We start from the raw sequence: 17,500 nt of genomic DNA, 5'->3' as shown, positions 1-17,500 counted from the left end.
TCTTTTCTTTTCTTTTCGTTTTTTCTTATTTTTTTTTTCTTTTTTTTTTTTACGCGGCATATATACAAGGAAGGAGAACTCGATGGCAATATCGAAAGATCGATGGTATTTCCGGCCGTTGCATCCCGTTGGGAGCTCATAGCTCTTTCTAAGGGAGTACGAACAGCAACAGCAACAGCAGAGCACTGTGTACGGCAACTCGCTAGCTTGGTACCTCGAAGAGGGTAGAGGCCAGTGGGACACACACCACACCTGTACCGTGCCGGTATTCGGGTCATGCATCTCGGCCACTTGTACTAGGTCACTACCTCCCTCGTATAATCCGCTCTCCTCCACCACTATCCTGCACCCGACCCGATATATATATATATATATATATATATATATATATATATACTTATTACTTATACATATATACACATATATAGATATATATGTATGTATATGTATGTGTGTATGTATATGTATAAACGGGTTGGAGCACGGACACCTGCAAACCACCACCTCCACCAACGACTCTAGGTCATATCCTCGAACTCGGGATGGCTGCGTGAATTTACGGAATTTATATACCGCGAAGAACTTATCGTTGAATCGCGTTCGTCGATCTGAGTCAGGGCCGAATCTAGAAAATTCTCATCTGGAATCGTACCGGCAACCTTTTTATCGACTTTATCGTTTGTTCAAAGTTTAATTGATAATTTTCCCATAAGGATTAACAGGTGGCCAAATTCATATACCTTATCCTTTCTTAAATATCATTTAAAATAATATTTCGAATGATGAATATTATATTAGATAAAATGGGTAATAATTAAACTATCGTAAAGTCTTTGATAGGAATTAATTATTTCTAATATGACGTTGATTTATTCATTATATATTTTGTAAGATGGAGGAATGGGTTTGTTAACTATGAGTCTCGTTAAATCTTACGATGGATCGGCGTCCTTTTCTTTTTGATTTGTTTTTCTTCCTTTTTTTTTCTTCTTTCTTTCTTTCTTTCTTTTTTTTTTTTTTCTTTTTCTTTTTTTCGTTTACAACGTTAAGGCGATAAATTCGTAAGTTCAAAGTTCTCCTTGGAAAAGTTAAAAGTGAAAAAAATCTACGTACTTACGTAAGGTTTTTCGATTTAATTAAAAGCCAACAGGAAGTCCGAAGGGAGATCAAGTTTTGAGCTTCGTACCTTTTCTATCGTTTATACGTATTCGAGATAAGTATCAGCGCAAGAGAGAGAGAGAGAGAGAGAGAGAGAGAGAGAGAGAGAGAGATAGACTTGGACGGGTGAGGTTTTCAAAGATCAAGAAAAAGAAAGATAGATACAGATATAGAGAAAATTTTTCAATCCTTTTCGATTCTGGTCCTTGAGGATTATATAAATCATATTGGATAGTCGTAGGGTCGGATCTTCAAGATTAGATTTAACTTTAATAAAAAAGATTTGAATGTATGAAAATAATTTTCTTTTTTTTCAGACAATTCGCTTCTCGATCCCTTTAAAACAGCACTTATTTATCTTCCATCAAATAGATCTTAAAGATTCCAATTAAAATGGATGAACGATATGTACGCGTGTCTCGTTGTTGAAGGAGGACTAGGGGGGAAAAAAAAAAAGAAGAAAAACGAATAAACGAAACGAAAGAAAAAACAATTCAATCTCATGTAGAATATTATTCAAAGTGGTTAATCTCTTATTCGAAGTGGTGAAACGCAGCTGGATCGACAAACGTATTCGTAAGGGGTTGGAAGCATCATGCTGTCTCTCTGTCTCTTTTTCTTTGTATATGTGCGCGTGAGTATGTCTGTCTGTCCGCGTGTGTCCGTGCGTGTGCGCGCGCGCACGCGCGCGCGTGTGTACTTGTGTTTGTATTTGTGTTTGTGTGAGCTGCTAGAAGACCTTGAAGGTATTCGAAACCGGGGCAGTAACCTCAAAGAATGACTCGACGCAGGCGCGCGCAATCTGAACGTCTACTAACGGGAGGTAAGCCGGGTTGCCCTACATCGGCTGGTCTGTTCTCTGCCACCGAACTCTCCCTCGTTTCTTCGGGTTAGAAAGAAAGAGAGAAAGAAAGATAGATAGACAGATAGAAAGAGAGAGAGAGAGAGAGAGAGAGAGAGAGAGAGAGAGAGAATCTAGAACAGAAAAGCATATCAACGTTCGATTCCTTGGAGAAGGCTCTTTTCCTTTTATTATTCATACAACATTTAATATAAATATTTGTTGATTTCGAAGGAACGATTCGAATAATGTATTTCTCTCTGCCATTTATAATTTTCGTAAAATTTTCAAGAAACATCGATAAACTATGATCGGATATACAATATATATATTAGGGGGACCGGAAAGTAATGTCGCTTTCTTAAATTAAATTCAAACGAATAAATTTTTAACAAGTTTTTATTTTTAATCACAATCAAATATCGACATGCGCAGAAACGACATTACTTTCCGGTCCATCTAATATATATATATATATATATATATATATATATATATTTCTCTTTTATTTTTATCTTTTTTTTATTCTTCCTTTCTTTTTAGTTTTTAATTCTTTTTTTCTGTTTTTATTTATTTTCTTATTTTTTTATTTTTTTTTTGTAAAGATCTAAGATCTAAAATCTAAGATCTAAGATCTAAACTTACGTTGTTCGCTTCCATTATCATTAATTCCTATCTTCCTTCCTTAATTCCTTCCTTCCTTCCTTCCTTCCATCCTTCTAAGTCTACGATAAACTCTTTAAGCTTTATATCGAGATAAAAATTTGTCGAATTTGTTTTTCTTTTAATTTTTTCCTTTCATTTTGTTTTGTTTTGTTTTTCTTTTTATTTTTGTACTTTTTCTTTCTTTTTTTTGTTTTGTTTTGTTTTTGTTTTTGCGCTTTCGTGAATTCGCAAACGAACGTAAGTTCATAAGTACGATCGTTACTTGCTTACGTTCACTTATGATGTTTGGAATAATATCGTGAGAAATTTTAAGCAAAGGAGTGATTTGTTTTGGATTTTAGGAAAATAATTTCCATTCGAAGTCTCTCCCGTTTTCTTTCTTTCTTTTTTTTTTCTTTTTTTTTTTTTTTTTTAATTCTTTCTCCTTTTCCATTCTCTTCCCACAGACACGATTTTCGTTTTTTTGCTTCTTCTTCTCTACTTTTTCTTTTTTTTTTCTTGTTTCTTTTTTTTTCTTTCTTTTTTTTTCTTCTTCCCACGAGATAAGATAGATCGGATCTTATTTGTTTAGATAGAGTTTTCAGTTTAGATTTCTTCGTAGTTTCTTTCTTTCTTTCTTTTTTTTTTTTTTTGCGAAAAGAACAGCGTGTACGAAACGGACATGTATAATATATAAGATTCTTCCGATCCTTCATTCTCTTTTCTTTCGTTCGACTTATATATATATATATATATATATATATATATATATATATATATATATATACAATATATTTAATGTATTTATTATAATAATATATTTAATTTCTTTATAATATATAAAGAAAAAAACTACTACATTATAATGGTATAAATTTTTTTTGTTTCATTGATTCGGCGAAATATATATATACATAATATATAAAATAATATATCATATATATATATAGATAGATAGATCAATCATATTCATCATCCTTGAAGGGATTTTATTAGATAAAAAAAGATGATGTCAAGTTCAACCCCGGCAGCCATTATGGCCAATGATATTTATAATTTCTATTGAGAAAATATTTTTTATAAAAAAATAAAAAGAAAAGAAAAGAGAAAAAAATAGTAATAATAATAATAATAATAATAATAATAATAATAATAATAATAATAATAAAAAGAAGAAGAAGAAGAAGAAGAAGAAGAAGAAGAAGAAGAGAAGAAGGAAAGAAGATTTGTCCCGACATGAAAGAGATAAATATGAAAAGAAGATTCAATCCCCGATCAAATTGAAATGACCTTTTCAATGATAATTTCTAAAGAGATCTTTAACAAGTATTTTTTCTTTTCTTCTCTCTTCTTCTATTTTCTTTTTTTCTTTTTTTTTCTCTTCTCCTCTCTTTTCTCTCTCTCTCTCTCTCTCTCTCTCTCTCTCTCTCTCCCTCTTTTCTGGTTTTTTTTCTTTCTTTTTTTTTCCTTTTTACTTTCTTACCGATCAGAAAATAAATACAAGATGCGCTTTTCTAAATAAAATCCCATTGACATTTCTTTTTCTCATCATTTTCTTTAATATCATTAATTATCCCTTTAAAAAGTGAACCACTTGTCATCACTTATGGACTTTAAACTGGTTGAAAATGGATTCACTGATTGAAAAGGTATCAACGCATAAATAGAAACATTATAAGCTTCCCCGTTGATAAATGTTGCCGATACTTAATAACATTAAGCTACCCCCCCCACCCTCACGACCACCCCTACTTCCCTATCCACCGATAATTTCTATTATCTAATCGATTTTTGTTATCGATTTTTACGACTAATATCGAATCTTTCGAATTTGTAAGAGCATCTATCGATTTCGATCAATTAAATTGCCCAACGAATGAGAAAGTTTACAAAATTCAATTTAAATTGATTCAGAAATCAATTTGGAAATTATCATGGAAAATCAAAGATCAAATCAATTTTCATGAAATTTTTAATCGATTAAAGTAATGATCGACAAAAATTATTATCGATTATAAAGAAATCTGATAATATACATCGTATATGATATTCGAAGTCGTTGATATCGATCGAGAAAAAAAATATTTTTCCGACATTGTTATCGAAATCGTTTGAATTCATGGATCGTAGCTTCTTTCTTTTTCTTTTTTTAGAGTTTCAATAACAATCCTCTCTCTCTCTCTCCCTCTCTCTGCTTTTCTTTCTCTTTCTTTATCTCTCTATCTCCGTTTTATGTCTTTTATATGTATGTGTTTTTTTGGAAACATTATTTACCAATGTATATGCTGTTAAGAGAGTTCATGAATTATATACGACATTTAGAATTCAATTTTTACGGGGATTCCTATAGAAAAGTTTATCTATAATCGCGATAACGTATTCTAAAGAAAAATTTATTCTAATTTATGTCATTGAAAATATCCAGGAAGATTGTTCTACAAGTGTTATTTTAATATATATTATTATATATTATTAATATATATATATATATATATATATATATATATATATAAATTGTATCAGTTGGATATCATCATTATATTATTCTTTCATAATCAAAATATACAACAAAATATACAACAATAAATAATCTCGATAAATTTCATTTCATTTAGAGGGGTGATCCATTTCTTTCGAGTGATATATATATATATATATATATATATATATATATATATATAGGAACGCCAGGCATAACATTGTCGTATCGATAAGACAAAAAAATTTATTCCATTATAGTGTAGTAATTTTTTTTCTTTATGGGCAAGAGTAGAGAAGTGGGGGGAGGGTGAGGGGTGGCGGTGGTGAAGGCCAAGGGGGAAGGATTGGAGAGATTAAGAGAACGAGAACAAGGAAAGAAGAAAGGAGGAAAAGGGACAAAGCAAAAAAGAAAAGAGAAAAAAAGCAAATAAAAATGAAAATAAAGAAAGGGACACAAGAAGGAAGGAGAAGATTAAAAGAAGGAGAAAAAATGAAAAAAGAAATGAAGAGAAAAAGAAAAGACAACAACAACAACAACAACAAAAATACAGCACTTCAAAAGTCATCGTTGTGTATAGTATCGATCTTTGGATATCTTAAAAACTAGTCATGCATCTTCAGCCGTCTGAGTTGAGTCAGAAAAACGTATAGATGTAGTATATATTGTATACGGTAAACACAAATGCACATATTTTTACATATTTTATTCGAAGAGAGAAAGAGAGAGAGAGAGAGAGAGAGAGAGAGAGAGAGAGAGAGAGAGAGAGAGAGTGGATGGATGTAGGATCGAAAGAACGATACCCTTTTTTTGAAAGTAGCTTGCTACGGAAACTGCTGATAAAGCTGACACTATTCCACCTCCACCTCTATCTCCATCTCCTCCTCTTCCTTCTCTTCCTTTTTCTCCTTATCCTCCTTTACTTATCGTCCTACTCGTCATAATGGAATTCATCGGGTGCATATAATGGGATGAAAAGTGCGAGCTTGAATTTCGGTTTCCGCATTCCTTCTTTTTCCTTTTTCTTTTCTCCATTTTTTTCTTCTTTCTTCTTATCTTTCTTTCTTACTTCCTCTTTGTCTTTTTCTTTAATTCTCTCTCTCTCTCTCTCTCTCTCTCTCTCTTTCTCTCTCTTTCTTTCTTTCTCTCTCTCTCTCTCTCTCTTTATCTGTCTGTTTCTGTCTTTTAATCTCTTTCACTCTGTATTTTCCATTTCTCTTCATTCGCCACTTCGATTTTGCACTTCCTTCCTTTTCCCTTTCGGTCTCGTCTACGTTAATGAGGCACAGCTGGTGCAACTCCTCTCAGTCCTCTCATCTCACTTCGCCCTCCCTCCATCTCCTCCTCGTCAAGCCTTTCCTTCCACGTCTCCAACTACCACTTCCCTTACAATCCTTTTTTTTTCTTCCTTTTCCTGTTTCGATGCTTTTAAGAAGCAAACCATCATCACTTTTTTCTCTTCCCTTACCCCAACCCGTCCTCCTGTTCCTCGCCGCCTCCCCCCCCCCCTACCCACCCAATCTCCCTCTCTCCACCGGTTATTTATTCCTATTATTATTACTTTTCAACCGACATTTGAGACATCACTTTTAACGAAAATAATCGCAACTCGCACGAAACGAGTGTTCATATTAAATGAGAACGCGCCATTGTACTATCTATTTTGTATTCTTCTTCTTTTCTATCATTCTCTGATGTTTTATATATGATTTATGGATGATATTAACGGAGAGTAACCGAACGTGAAGTAAAGTGAAATTATTTCCATTGTTTTCAATCGAAATGTATTATATCGTTTTCTAATTTTAATGTTCTTGTCATCTCTCTCTCTCTTTCTTTTTTTTTCTTCTTCTCTCTCTCTCTTTCTTTTTTTTTCTTCTTCTCTCTCTCTCTTTCTCTTTTTAATTCGATGAGAAAAAGTATTAAAAAAAGGACTCCGTGAAATGCGATCATTAATGATTAAAAAAACTGTAACCATGTTAAGAAACAACCAAAAAAAAAAAGTAAAGAAAAGGGAGAGAGAGAGAAAGGGAGAGAGAGAGAGAGAGAGAGAGAGAGAGAGAGAGAGAGAGAGATCTTTCAGAATTCGTATCTTTTTATTCTAAAAACGTCCGTGGTGATATCAATTTTTGTGATTTATGATGGAAACTTAGGTTCTTAAAGTCAATTGTGAACACACCCTTAATTATAATCTCGATTTATCGAACGATCCCAAATGAAAAGAAGGTTTTCGTTTTACAACATTTAGCAATTCATTCAACACCTACCTTATAGATTTTTTTTTTCGACCTCGATTCGTACGTTTTAGCACAATTTTTTCCTAAACCTTTTTCTAATCCAATTATAAAAACCCACTTAATGAGTTTCAACATTTTAACGACGTTTTGTCACGTTATTAAAATAAATTTCGTTTATTTTTGATAACGAATAGATAGATATTATTTGATAATAAATAAATTGTCCGAGTAAACGTAAGATTTAAAAAAGAAGAAAGAAGAAACGAAATAAGCAGAAAAAAAGTAAAAAGAAATAAAAAACAAAATTGTTCCCAAATTTTAACTATATCAAAAAAAAAAAAAAAAAAAAAAAAAAAAAAAAACAAAAACATTGTGATGATAGTCAAACAATATTGATTATCATAATTTTTCACGGAACACTAAAAGGATTTCGCATTATTAGATTTAGCCGATAGGTTAAAATTGCATATAATGATTGCATAAAAATGCAATCATTATATCAAGATTGCAATAACATTGTCTATATTTGTCTGAAACTTTTATCAGAATTTATTTTTAATATGAAGAACGTCAAAGTTTCGAAACCGACGAACGAACTACAACTATTATATTTATTTAAAATTATTACTCGTAATCTTTCTCTCTCTCTCTCTCTCTCTCTATATATATATATATATATATAGTACATATACAAGGTGTCTCAGATTTTAATATTCAAACTTTGTCAATATATTTTATGGCACTAAATAAGAAAAAAAATATTATGTAAACATAAGTCACGTAGAGATCATTATTAAAAATATAAATAATAAAAATATGGAATACCGACTTGTTGTTATTATGAGCATTGATTCGAATAGATCAACAATATTTACATACAGTATGGTTATGTAAGCTGTATTTATTTTTTTGCCTTTTTATGGTCATCTAAAATTGAAAGTAATAGCTATTAGTAAGTTATTGGAGTTCAAAATGCCACTAATATTTACGAATCGAAAATATGGAGATATGAATTTCATTTATGGCTTCTGTAATGGGAATGTACGAACTGTTGCTAGTATTAAAATGGAGTATTAATTAATTTTTCAAGTTATCATGTCAAATGATAAATACATTGATACTATTCGAGCCAATGTTGATAGTTTAAAAACAAATTGATTATTATTATTATTACTTGTACTTCATATTATTGTTATAACTTTTTAATAAAGCTCTATGCGATTTATGTTTATTTATAAAGTTTTTACTGACAAAGTTTGAACATTAAAACCTGGGACACCCTGTATATTGAATGTTAGAACGAAAGATGTCGATTTAATGTTGTTATCGAAAAACGTCGGGACAAATCAATTTTGTTTTCGAGTGGCAGGTTTTTATCATAAATTTTATATCCTTATCAAATATGTTCTTATCACAAAATTCATCAAGTTTGATCTAACCCTTCATAAAAATGAAATGTTAGATAACAACCAGGGATCAAGCGACCAAGTGACATATCATTTTGAAGGTCTTTTAATACTTTTTCGCGATGGTATTGTTTTTTAATTTTTCTATTTTTTTTTTCTTGTTTTGTTTTTCTTTTCTTTTCTTTTCTTTTTTTTTTTTTTGTTTCTTTTTAGAATTTTCAATCAATACTTCTTTCGATAAAATAATATTTCGAAGTTTTCAAGTTGGAAGAAAAAAAGCTTTTATCTTATGACATTTTTCAAAATGCATATCACCGTCCTACGAAGCATCGATAAAATCTTTCGTTCGGTGTTACGTCAAAAATTCTACAATACATCCGGTTTGTTTCGGCGAACGTGTTGATTGGCATATCGGATAATCAAATTGGCAGATTTTCAATTATTTTAAATTCCTCGAATTTTTTCCCCTTATAGGAATATTTTAAAATCAAGAATTTATGTAAATAGCTCCAATAGAGGAATTTTTTTTTAATTATTTACAAAAAATGATCATTCGTTTAACGTTAATCACTTAAAGAATAAAAGAAGAAAGATTGATAATTCTCTCGAAAATAATAATTGATGTGTTTCGTGGCATTTAATAAAAAAAAAGAAAGAAATAAAAATAAAAAACTCAAAATCATTACATTACATAATAAAAATTACATTTCATAGAAATATTATAGAGATATTATATATTTTGTGTATATCTGTATATATATATATATATATATATATATATATATATATATATATATATATATATATATATATATATAAATATTACGATCGATTAGGAATTTTTTTTATTAATTTTAAAATATATTCCTAATTAATATCCTTAATTAAAACTTTGCTTAAAATCTTTTTTAACTTCTTAAATGCCTCTTCAACGATTCATTGGTATAAATTATCTAACAAAAAAAAAAAAAAAAACAAAAAAACAAAAAAACAAAAAAAAAAAAAAAAAAAAAAAAGAGAACAAAACAGAGAAAAAACAAAAAAAAAATGTTATCTTCATGTTTCGAGGAAAGAACGAAGAACAGGTAGATTAGAATAATTTTCGAAGTGAAATAATAGTCGTAGGAAAAAAGAGAAAGAAGAAAAAAAAACAGAGAAAAGAACGAAGAGGAAAGAAAAAAGAAAAAAAAAAGAGGGAAAAGGAGAAAAAGGACAGACAGAGAGAGAGAGAGAGAAGAGAGAGAGAGAGAGAGAGAGAGAGAGAGAGAGGGAGAGAGAGAGGAAGAAAAAACGTAGAAAAAAAGAGGGAAAAAACGCAGGGAAAAAAGGAAGAAGAAAACAAAACGGCGGACTGCAACGTTCACGCGTGATCGGAGCGGATGAGAAGGTGGAGTAATAAAAGGTAGGGTTATGAGGTCACGGTTCTGCGATTGAAATCCTTCGAGGTCGGTCCCTTGGTGTGCCTCGAATCGACTTCCATCGTCGAGCCTCGAAAGAGTGGAACCCAGTGGAAAGGGTAAAAGCGAAAGAGATAGATACATAGATAGATAGATGGATAGATAAAGAGAGAGAGATAGAGAGAGATAGTGAGAGATAGAGAGATAGAGAGAGAGAGAGAGAGAGAGAGCTTCTATGGACTGGGACGCGCGTCCATCCAAACGTTTCAATTTTCACTTCGCCGACCTGTACACAGTTCGCAGCTTTTCGCTTACTTGGCCGCCGTGCCAGATGAATAATTTTCTTTTTTTTTTTTTTTTCTGTCCCTCCTCCCCCCTCCCCCTTTCTCCCCTCTTTTTCTTTCTCCCTTCCTTTCTATCTTTCTTTCTTTCTTTCTTTCTTTCTTTCTTTCTCCCCCCCACCCCGTTTCTTTTTTTTTTCCGACCCCTTCCTCTTTTTTCCTCTGATCTTGATACCGCTCCAAAATTGCGGCTTAACGTTTCGACGTTCGTGCAAAAGGGAAAAACAAATATGACGACAAAAAAAAAAAAAAAAAAAAAAAAAAAGAAAAAAGAGAGAAAACGAACAAAAAAAAAAAAAAACGAAAAGAAAGAAAAAAAGAAAAAAGAAAAGCTCATTAACTTCTCGACGTAATGCAGTATTGATGAGATTTCTTTTTCTCTTTTTTCTTGTTTTTCGACTTTGTTCTTTTTTTCTTTTTTTTTTTTTTTCCTTCTCATTATTAATATTTCCTCCGACGAGCTTTAAATATTAATCTTCTTTTTTTTTCTTTCTTCTTTTTTACGATCTTTCGAGAAAGAAATTTTTTTCTCATCATCGATTTTACTTTTCCCTTTTTTTTTTCCTTTTTTTTTTTTTTCTTTTTTTTTTATCATCTTCGTCATCGTCATCGTCGTCGTCGTTATTATCGTTGTTGTTGTTGTTGTTGTTGTTGTTGTTGTTCATATAAATTATACAATGGACTTCACGCGAAGCATTGCTTTTTTATCGATTAAAAAAATAATACTTTGATCGATATTATAGACGTTATTTAATATTAGAAAATTAATCTGTCTGTTTGTCCGTCTCTTTTTCGAAATACGATAAGAAAAATTCGATCGAGAGACTTTCTTCTTCCATGAATAAAATCATTATTATCATTTCATTTCTTTCGTAGGACGAATAGGTATGTGTCATCGAAGGGAGCGTACTTCAAGGGATTGTCGTATAACGTCGGAAACGATAAGGCGTTCTATTATATTTGGTTCACTCTGGCAACATCACGGGCTTCACGATTATTTCTTCGTATATAATAACGAACGAGGAGGTATCGATGAAGAAAACAAAAAAAAAAAAAAAAAAAAAAAAAGAAAAAAAAAAAGAAGTAAAGAAAAAAAAGAATCCCTTAAATTAAAATAATATATGCATATTATTTTATTACATATTCCTCGTTGAATATAACAAAATAATTTGTATTATTTCGATTAAATAACCTATCATCAGAACGGCTTTTTAGTATAAATTTTAATTGCGCTTAGAAAAATCCTTTTTAATATTAGACAATGATTTCATGTAGAATATAATATTAAATTCCCATTGGCAATTATCGAATAGCTTTAGCTACGTAATTTCGACCATTTTATTTATATACTTATATGTATATACACATACATACACATACACACACATATATGTATATATATTTAATAACAGTAGAATTAATCGCTAATCATAGTCAATCATACGTATTATTGAATTTTTTTTTTACTGACAGATAGAAAGACGGACAAAGATTAAGAAATAGAGAGAGAAAGAGAAAGAGAGAGAGAAAAAAAAATAGAGGAAATAAAAATGTGCGATTGGTTGAAACAAGTTTCTTTTGAAAAATTCGATTCGCGAACGGTCGGTCAATTGTATTGTATTAGAAAGAGTCGTATGAAATAAACGTGTTTACGTTTTAAGTGTGCGAACACGTCGCCGTTGGGACCTTGTCCAATCGACCGTAGAAAACAGTGAAAGTATATAGATAAAGAGAAAACGTGTACGCGCGTATATAAAACTACTCTCGTAATTTAACTATATATGTAAAAGCGTGTGGGTTGGTGGCAATTGGAAAAATGTTTTGCATTTAGATATAAAACGTGACTCGCTTGGAACTCGCTCGCCAGTACCGAACGAACGGTCAGTTCGTAGGTTGAATAACACACGTCTCTCTTTCTCTCTCTCTCTCTCCATCCCTCTTTCTCTCTCTCTCTCTCTCTCTCTCTTTTTCTCTTTTTTATTCTCTGTCACATTATCTATCCTTTTCTATCGCATATACCAAAGTTTTGTAGATATCGAGATTAAATTCGAAATTCACGGTTGTTATATTCCACGGTTGTTAAAATATTTCAACTTTTGATTGTGTCGATATTTCTTCTATAAAAAGAAAAAGAAAAAAAAGAAAAAAAAAAAATAAGAAAATATATATATATATATATATATTTCTTTTCTCCTTTTCTCTTTCGAAAAAGAACGAAGAAAATTATAAGGTGTCAATTGTTCATTTACAAATCGTTCGTCGTAAAAAAAAAAAAACAAAAAAAAAAAAACCCTATGACATAGGGTTCATAGATACATATATTTGATTACACAAATAATATAATTGTGCTACGTATGTTTGTGCTCCGAGGATTAAATAGGATTAGAATGGATCGTAATATAAGATAAAAGGATAAGTCGATCGATATAAAAAGGCGGGATGTTTCGTGTTTCTATTATTATGAGAGAGAAAAAAAAGAAAAAAAAAAAAAAAAAAAAAGAAAGGAAAAAAGTATGGAGTGTTTCTTTTTTTCTTTTTATTTTTTTTTTTTTTAAATCGATCGAGAATATTAGTAATCATTAAACGTGAATAATTAATGGGTTATGAAATAAAACTTAATGATTCCACTTTCGTAACTTTCAAAAATGCCGTGTGAGATAATTTCTTGATATTAATGTCTCTTAATTATCTTGGCACATATAACGGACAACAGTTTTGTATGAATTAAAATATCATTTATATCGAGAGCGTTAAGAAATGAGAGTGTACGTTATGAATCGAATTAATCGGGAAATATATTAAATAATAATTTTCCAAACTTATCAGTACTCAATGAACGTTATCAATGATACGAATTTCGTAATGAAATATTCGAAGTTTCGTTTTGAAAAAAAAAAAGAAAAAAAAAGAAACAAAAAAGGAACCATAAAAGAAAAACAAGAATTTTTTTCTTTTTTCTCTCTCTCTCTCTCTCTCTCTCTATTTATCTTTTTATTTTTCTTTTTTTTTTATTTTTTACATTGTTCACCCGTCTTTTTCATTCATATAAAAGTTTCGTCGAATCCGATCGAAAGTATAACGAAAAAAAGAACAAAAATGAGGAAAAAAGAAAAGGAAAAAAACGAAAAGTAAATTATACGAAAAGTAAATTATACATACGTAAAAATCCATTCTGTTTATTCAATTTCCTCCTATTCATCCTTGGACATTAATAAATGTTTCATCATTGTCATCATTATCATCATGCTTCTATTAATTGGTACGACTTATTGTAAAATTGTTTCTATTGAAAAAATAAAGAATAAAGAAAAAAGAAAAAAGGATCATAAAATTGAATCGAAATCAAAATAGGAATTTAAAATTGAAATCTAAATCAAAATACGAATTTAAAATCGAAATCGAAATCAAAATCGAAATTGAAATAAATATAATGTTAAAAAGTTAATATACACACGAGATAAATCCATGGACATATGATAAGATAAGAGAGGATAAATCAGGATGTTTTCGTCGAATAAGGAAAAAAAAAAGGATACTTCCTTCAAGAGTCCTTTTCTATCTTGCAGGTTAGTCACGTATAGAGTGTTGGATAGGAAAAAGGGGCGAGAAAAGTTACGGGAACGTTTGATACTAGCATGAAAGAGACAGAGACAGAGATGGAGACAGAGAGAGTATGTGTGTGTGAGAGAGAGAGAGAGAGAGATACAGAAAAATAAGAAAAGAGGATTTTTCTCGATAGAATCTTAAAGCTTTACGTCTAACGTAAACCACTGTAGTCTTCTTCTAGACGGAAGAACCGTCCTGTATCGTACGTGACGTCATTAATACGTACAACATGTGTTCCAACTTTTTAAAGTGGATCCTACCGAATCTTTTTATCTACCAAGAAATTGAATTTTCCATTTCGACGATCCACGTATGTATGTACATATGCAAATTCGTAAAAAGAAAAGAAAAAAAAAAAAGGAAAAAAAAAAAAAAAGAAACCGTATCGTTCAACGAAAAAAAAAAAAAAAAAAGAAAAGAAAGAAGATAATAATTAATATAAAAAAGAAAACAGAAAAATAAAAAAAAAGAGAAAAGAATAGTAATAATAATAATAATAATAAAAAGAATGGGATGCGAATTCATTTTTACTTTTCAGACGAGCGTTTTTTTTCTTCTTTTCTTTTCTCATAAAATTTTCATCTTTGATCGTTCGATATTATCGAGCGTCTACTAAAAAAAAAAAAAAAAAAAAAAAAAAAGAAAAAAAAAGAAAAAAAAAAGAGAAAAAAGAAAAAAAGAAAAAAAAGAAAGATATATCAACGATCGAAACCTATGATCTCGAACTTCTGATCCGAAGATTTATCTTTTTCTTCGATCTCGATTACGATCGTATAAAACGGCGTAAAATTGGGATATATATATATATATATATATATAATATATGACATGAAAAAAGAAAAAAGAAAAAATAACTATAATAAAAACTAATAAAATAAAAGAAAATGAAATTAAAATGAAATGAAATGAAATATGAAATAATACGTAAGATTTAATCCCTCGTTCGTCGTTTAATTCCCCCCACCCCCCGTTTCTCCCTTTTCGTTTAATTTTCATAATCAACTTCCGCCTTCCCTTTCCACCGAACCATCATATCATCCATATAAGTTGTATCTATTGGCTTTATCACGAACCAATGGAACACGTTTGATCCATCGATCAAGATGAAAATTAACTGTGCATGCATGAACCAGAAATACCTAACGCTCGTGCGGCACCAAGCTCTATAAACCGGGGGCCGCTTTACGCTTCGCGGCCCAGAATTAATGCAGGTGAAGGCAAACGCAGCAGGCAAATGCGGTCGGCACGGCCGGCACGGCCGGCACGGCCCGCACGGCCCGTTTCACGGCGCAATTCTCCCGTAAATTACATGGATACAGGCGTATACCTATACGTATACGCGAACTCTATTATAATTACGTTGATAATATCGTCAACGTGTAATTTATAGACTGATTTTAAATCTCTTTTAAATTTTCATTTTTGAGATGGAGGAAGAAGGATGGAGGAGGAGGAGGAGGAGGAGGAGGAGGATGAATGAGGAAGGGAGTAGAGATTAGGAAAGAAAAAGAAAAACCGGGACGTTTGGGTATGAAGTGTAGGAAATGATGAGGTTAATTCGAAGGATTAAATATACACACGTACGATTTATAATAAACGATTATTAATTAATTCAATCGATTCGATTAATCAAATCTAATGAATTCTTCTTCGTCTTCTATTCGTCTTTCTATTTAACTTCTTCGTTATTGGTTTTTCGCATTTCATTTCTTTTATATTTTATTATTAATAATGATAAATTACGTATACGTCAGAAAATAATAATTATGTTATGTATTTTATAACACTATGTAGTTTACCTTTCTACCTTGGCGGTCGTAACGTACCCTTCACTTCGTACAATACTTTCGAAGGCCGCACCCGACCGACCGCACGTTTTCGATCAACAACTCTTGTCTCTGTCTATCTAACAAAGGGAAGGGGGGCCCAGGGTGGAGGGGAGGAGGTGAAGAGAAAGGGGAGGATAGGGAAGGGGGGAGTGTGAGGTCAAAGATCGTGCCGTTAACTGCTCGTATAAGTTTCTTAGTTAATACTTTTCTTGGTTAATAGGGGCAAAAGAAAAAAAAAAAAAAAAAGAAAAAAAAGGAAAGAAAAAAGAAAAATAAAAGGAAAAAAAAATGAAAAAAGAACGAGTAAAAAAATCAAATTAAAGGCTTCGACTATATAACCGTACGCTAATTTATCCTCGTCTTATAGATCGTATAGAAAAACAAAAAAAAAAAAAAAAAAAAAAAAGAAAATAAAAAAGAAATAGTAAAAAAACAAAAACAATGAATCTACGTAATTAATCTTAGAGATAAGAAAATGTATATAGATGAAAAGTTGACATTTGTCATCAATCGTTTGGCTTTGTATACATTTCGATTGAATTTAAAGAAAAAAAAAAAATCAATCGATCAATTTGTTTTATCAATTTAATTCTAATTGCTAAATTTTATTTTCGATAAAACAACGATAGAAACATTTGAAAGTATATGTACCTTTACTAGAGCTTTAACGATGTACAGTTGATATAAATTGATTTTTTTGAGTTGATATTAATTGATTTTTTTGTTTTGTTGTTCTCTTGTACCCTCAATCCCCATCCCCTATATCATCCCCATTTTATATCAGTTAAATTAAATTTCTATGACTTTTGTTTCAGCTTGGATACTTGGATGGTTCATGTGTAAAGCGGTTGCTTATATACAGGGTGTATCGGTTGCAGCTTCGGTTTACAGTCTCGTAGCAGTTTCACTCGACAGGTACGTACATATGTATGTAAATATATATAATAATAAAACGATTGACCGTAATACCGATTGTATAATATGTTAATATATCTCCATCGATGATCTCGATCGACAATCGAGATAGGATCAATGAGAAATCTTTTTACAATTATTCATGGACTATCTTACGTTGACTCCTACGTATCCATCGTATTAAGAAATTCTTTAAGAATTAGAAAACTTAGAAATAGTAAGATTTTTAAATCGAACGAACGTGCAACATTTATATATCGCACGTTAATATCGTTATATAAAATTTGATCTTAATTTGTCGAACGATATTTAAAAGTATTTTTAATCCCCTAAGAAATAATATATTCAATATTCATTGATCAATGCGTATGGGGATGATCTATACGTCGACACGAATCATCGTAAAAATTCGTATATCATTCGATAATCATTCACAGGATGATATTTATTTAAATATTTCTAATATTTAAAATCGATCGTTCGATCGTATTTCAAAATATAATTTTCAAAATTATCCTTCAATTTCATCGAATATCTTAACAATCGATTGACAATATTATAAAAATATTAATCTCATCGTTTTAATTTTATTATTGATTATATCGAAACTCTATGAATATATAAAAACTAATCGATTAAAAAGTAC

At 30.7% G+C, this 17,500-nt stretch overlaps 1 protein-coding gene across 1 annotated transcript in view; it reads left to right on the top strand.

The window, feature by feature from the left end:
• LOC124953223 (neuropeptide SIFamide receptor-like) overlaps positions 1-17,500 on the top strand; it is a 51,240-nt gene that overhangs the window by 21,606 nt on the left and 12,134 nt on the right. The window contains exon 2 of the mRNA XM_047504278.1: positions 16,755-16,854. Within this exon, the coding sequence (XP_047360234.1) occupies positions 16,755-16,854 (100 nt within the window). The remainder of the gene's footprint in view (positions 1-16,754; positions 16,855-17,500) is intronic.

The sequence above is a fragment of the Vespa velutina genome, chromosome 12, assembly GCF_912470025.1.
Source record: "Vespa velutina chromosome 12, iVesVel2.1, whole genome shotgun sequence".
NCBI lineage: Eukaryota > Metazoa > Arthropoda > Insecta > Hymenoptera > Vespidae > Vespa > Vespa velutina.
This window is presented reverse-complemented; position numbering and strand designations above follow the sequence as displayed.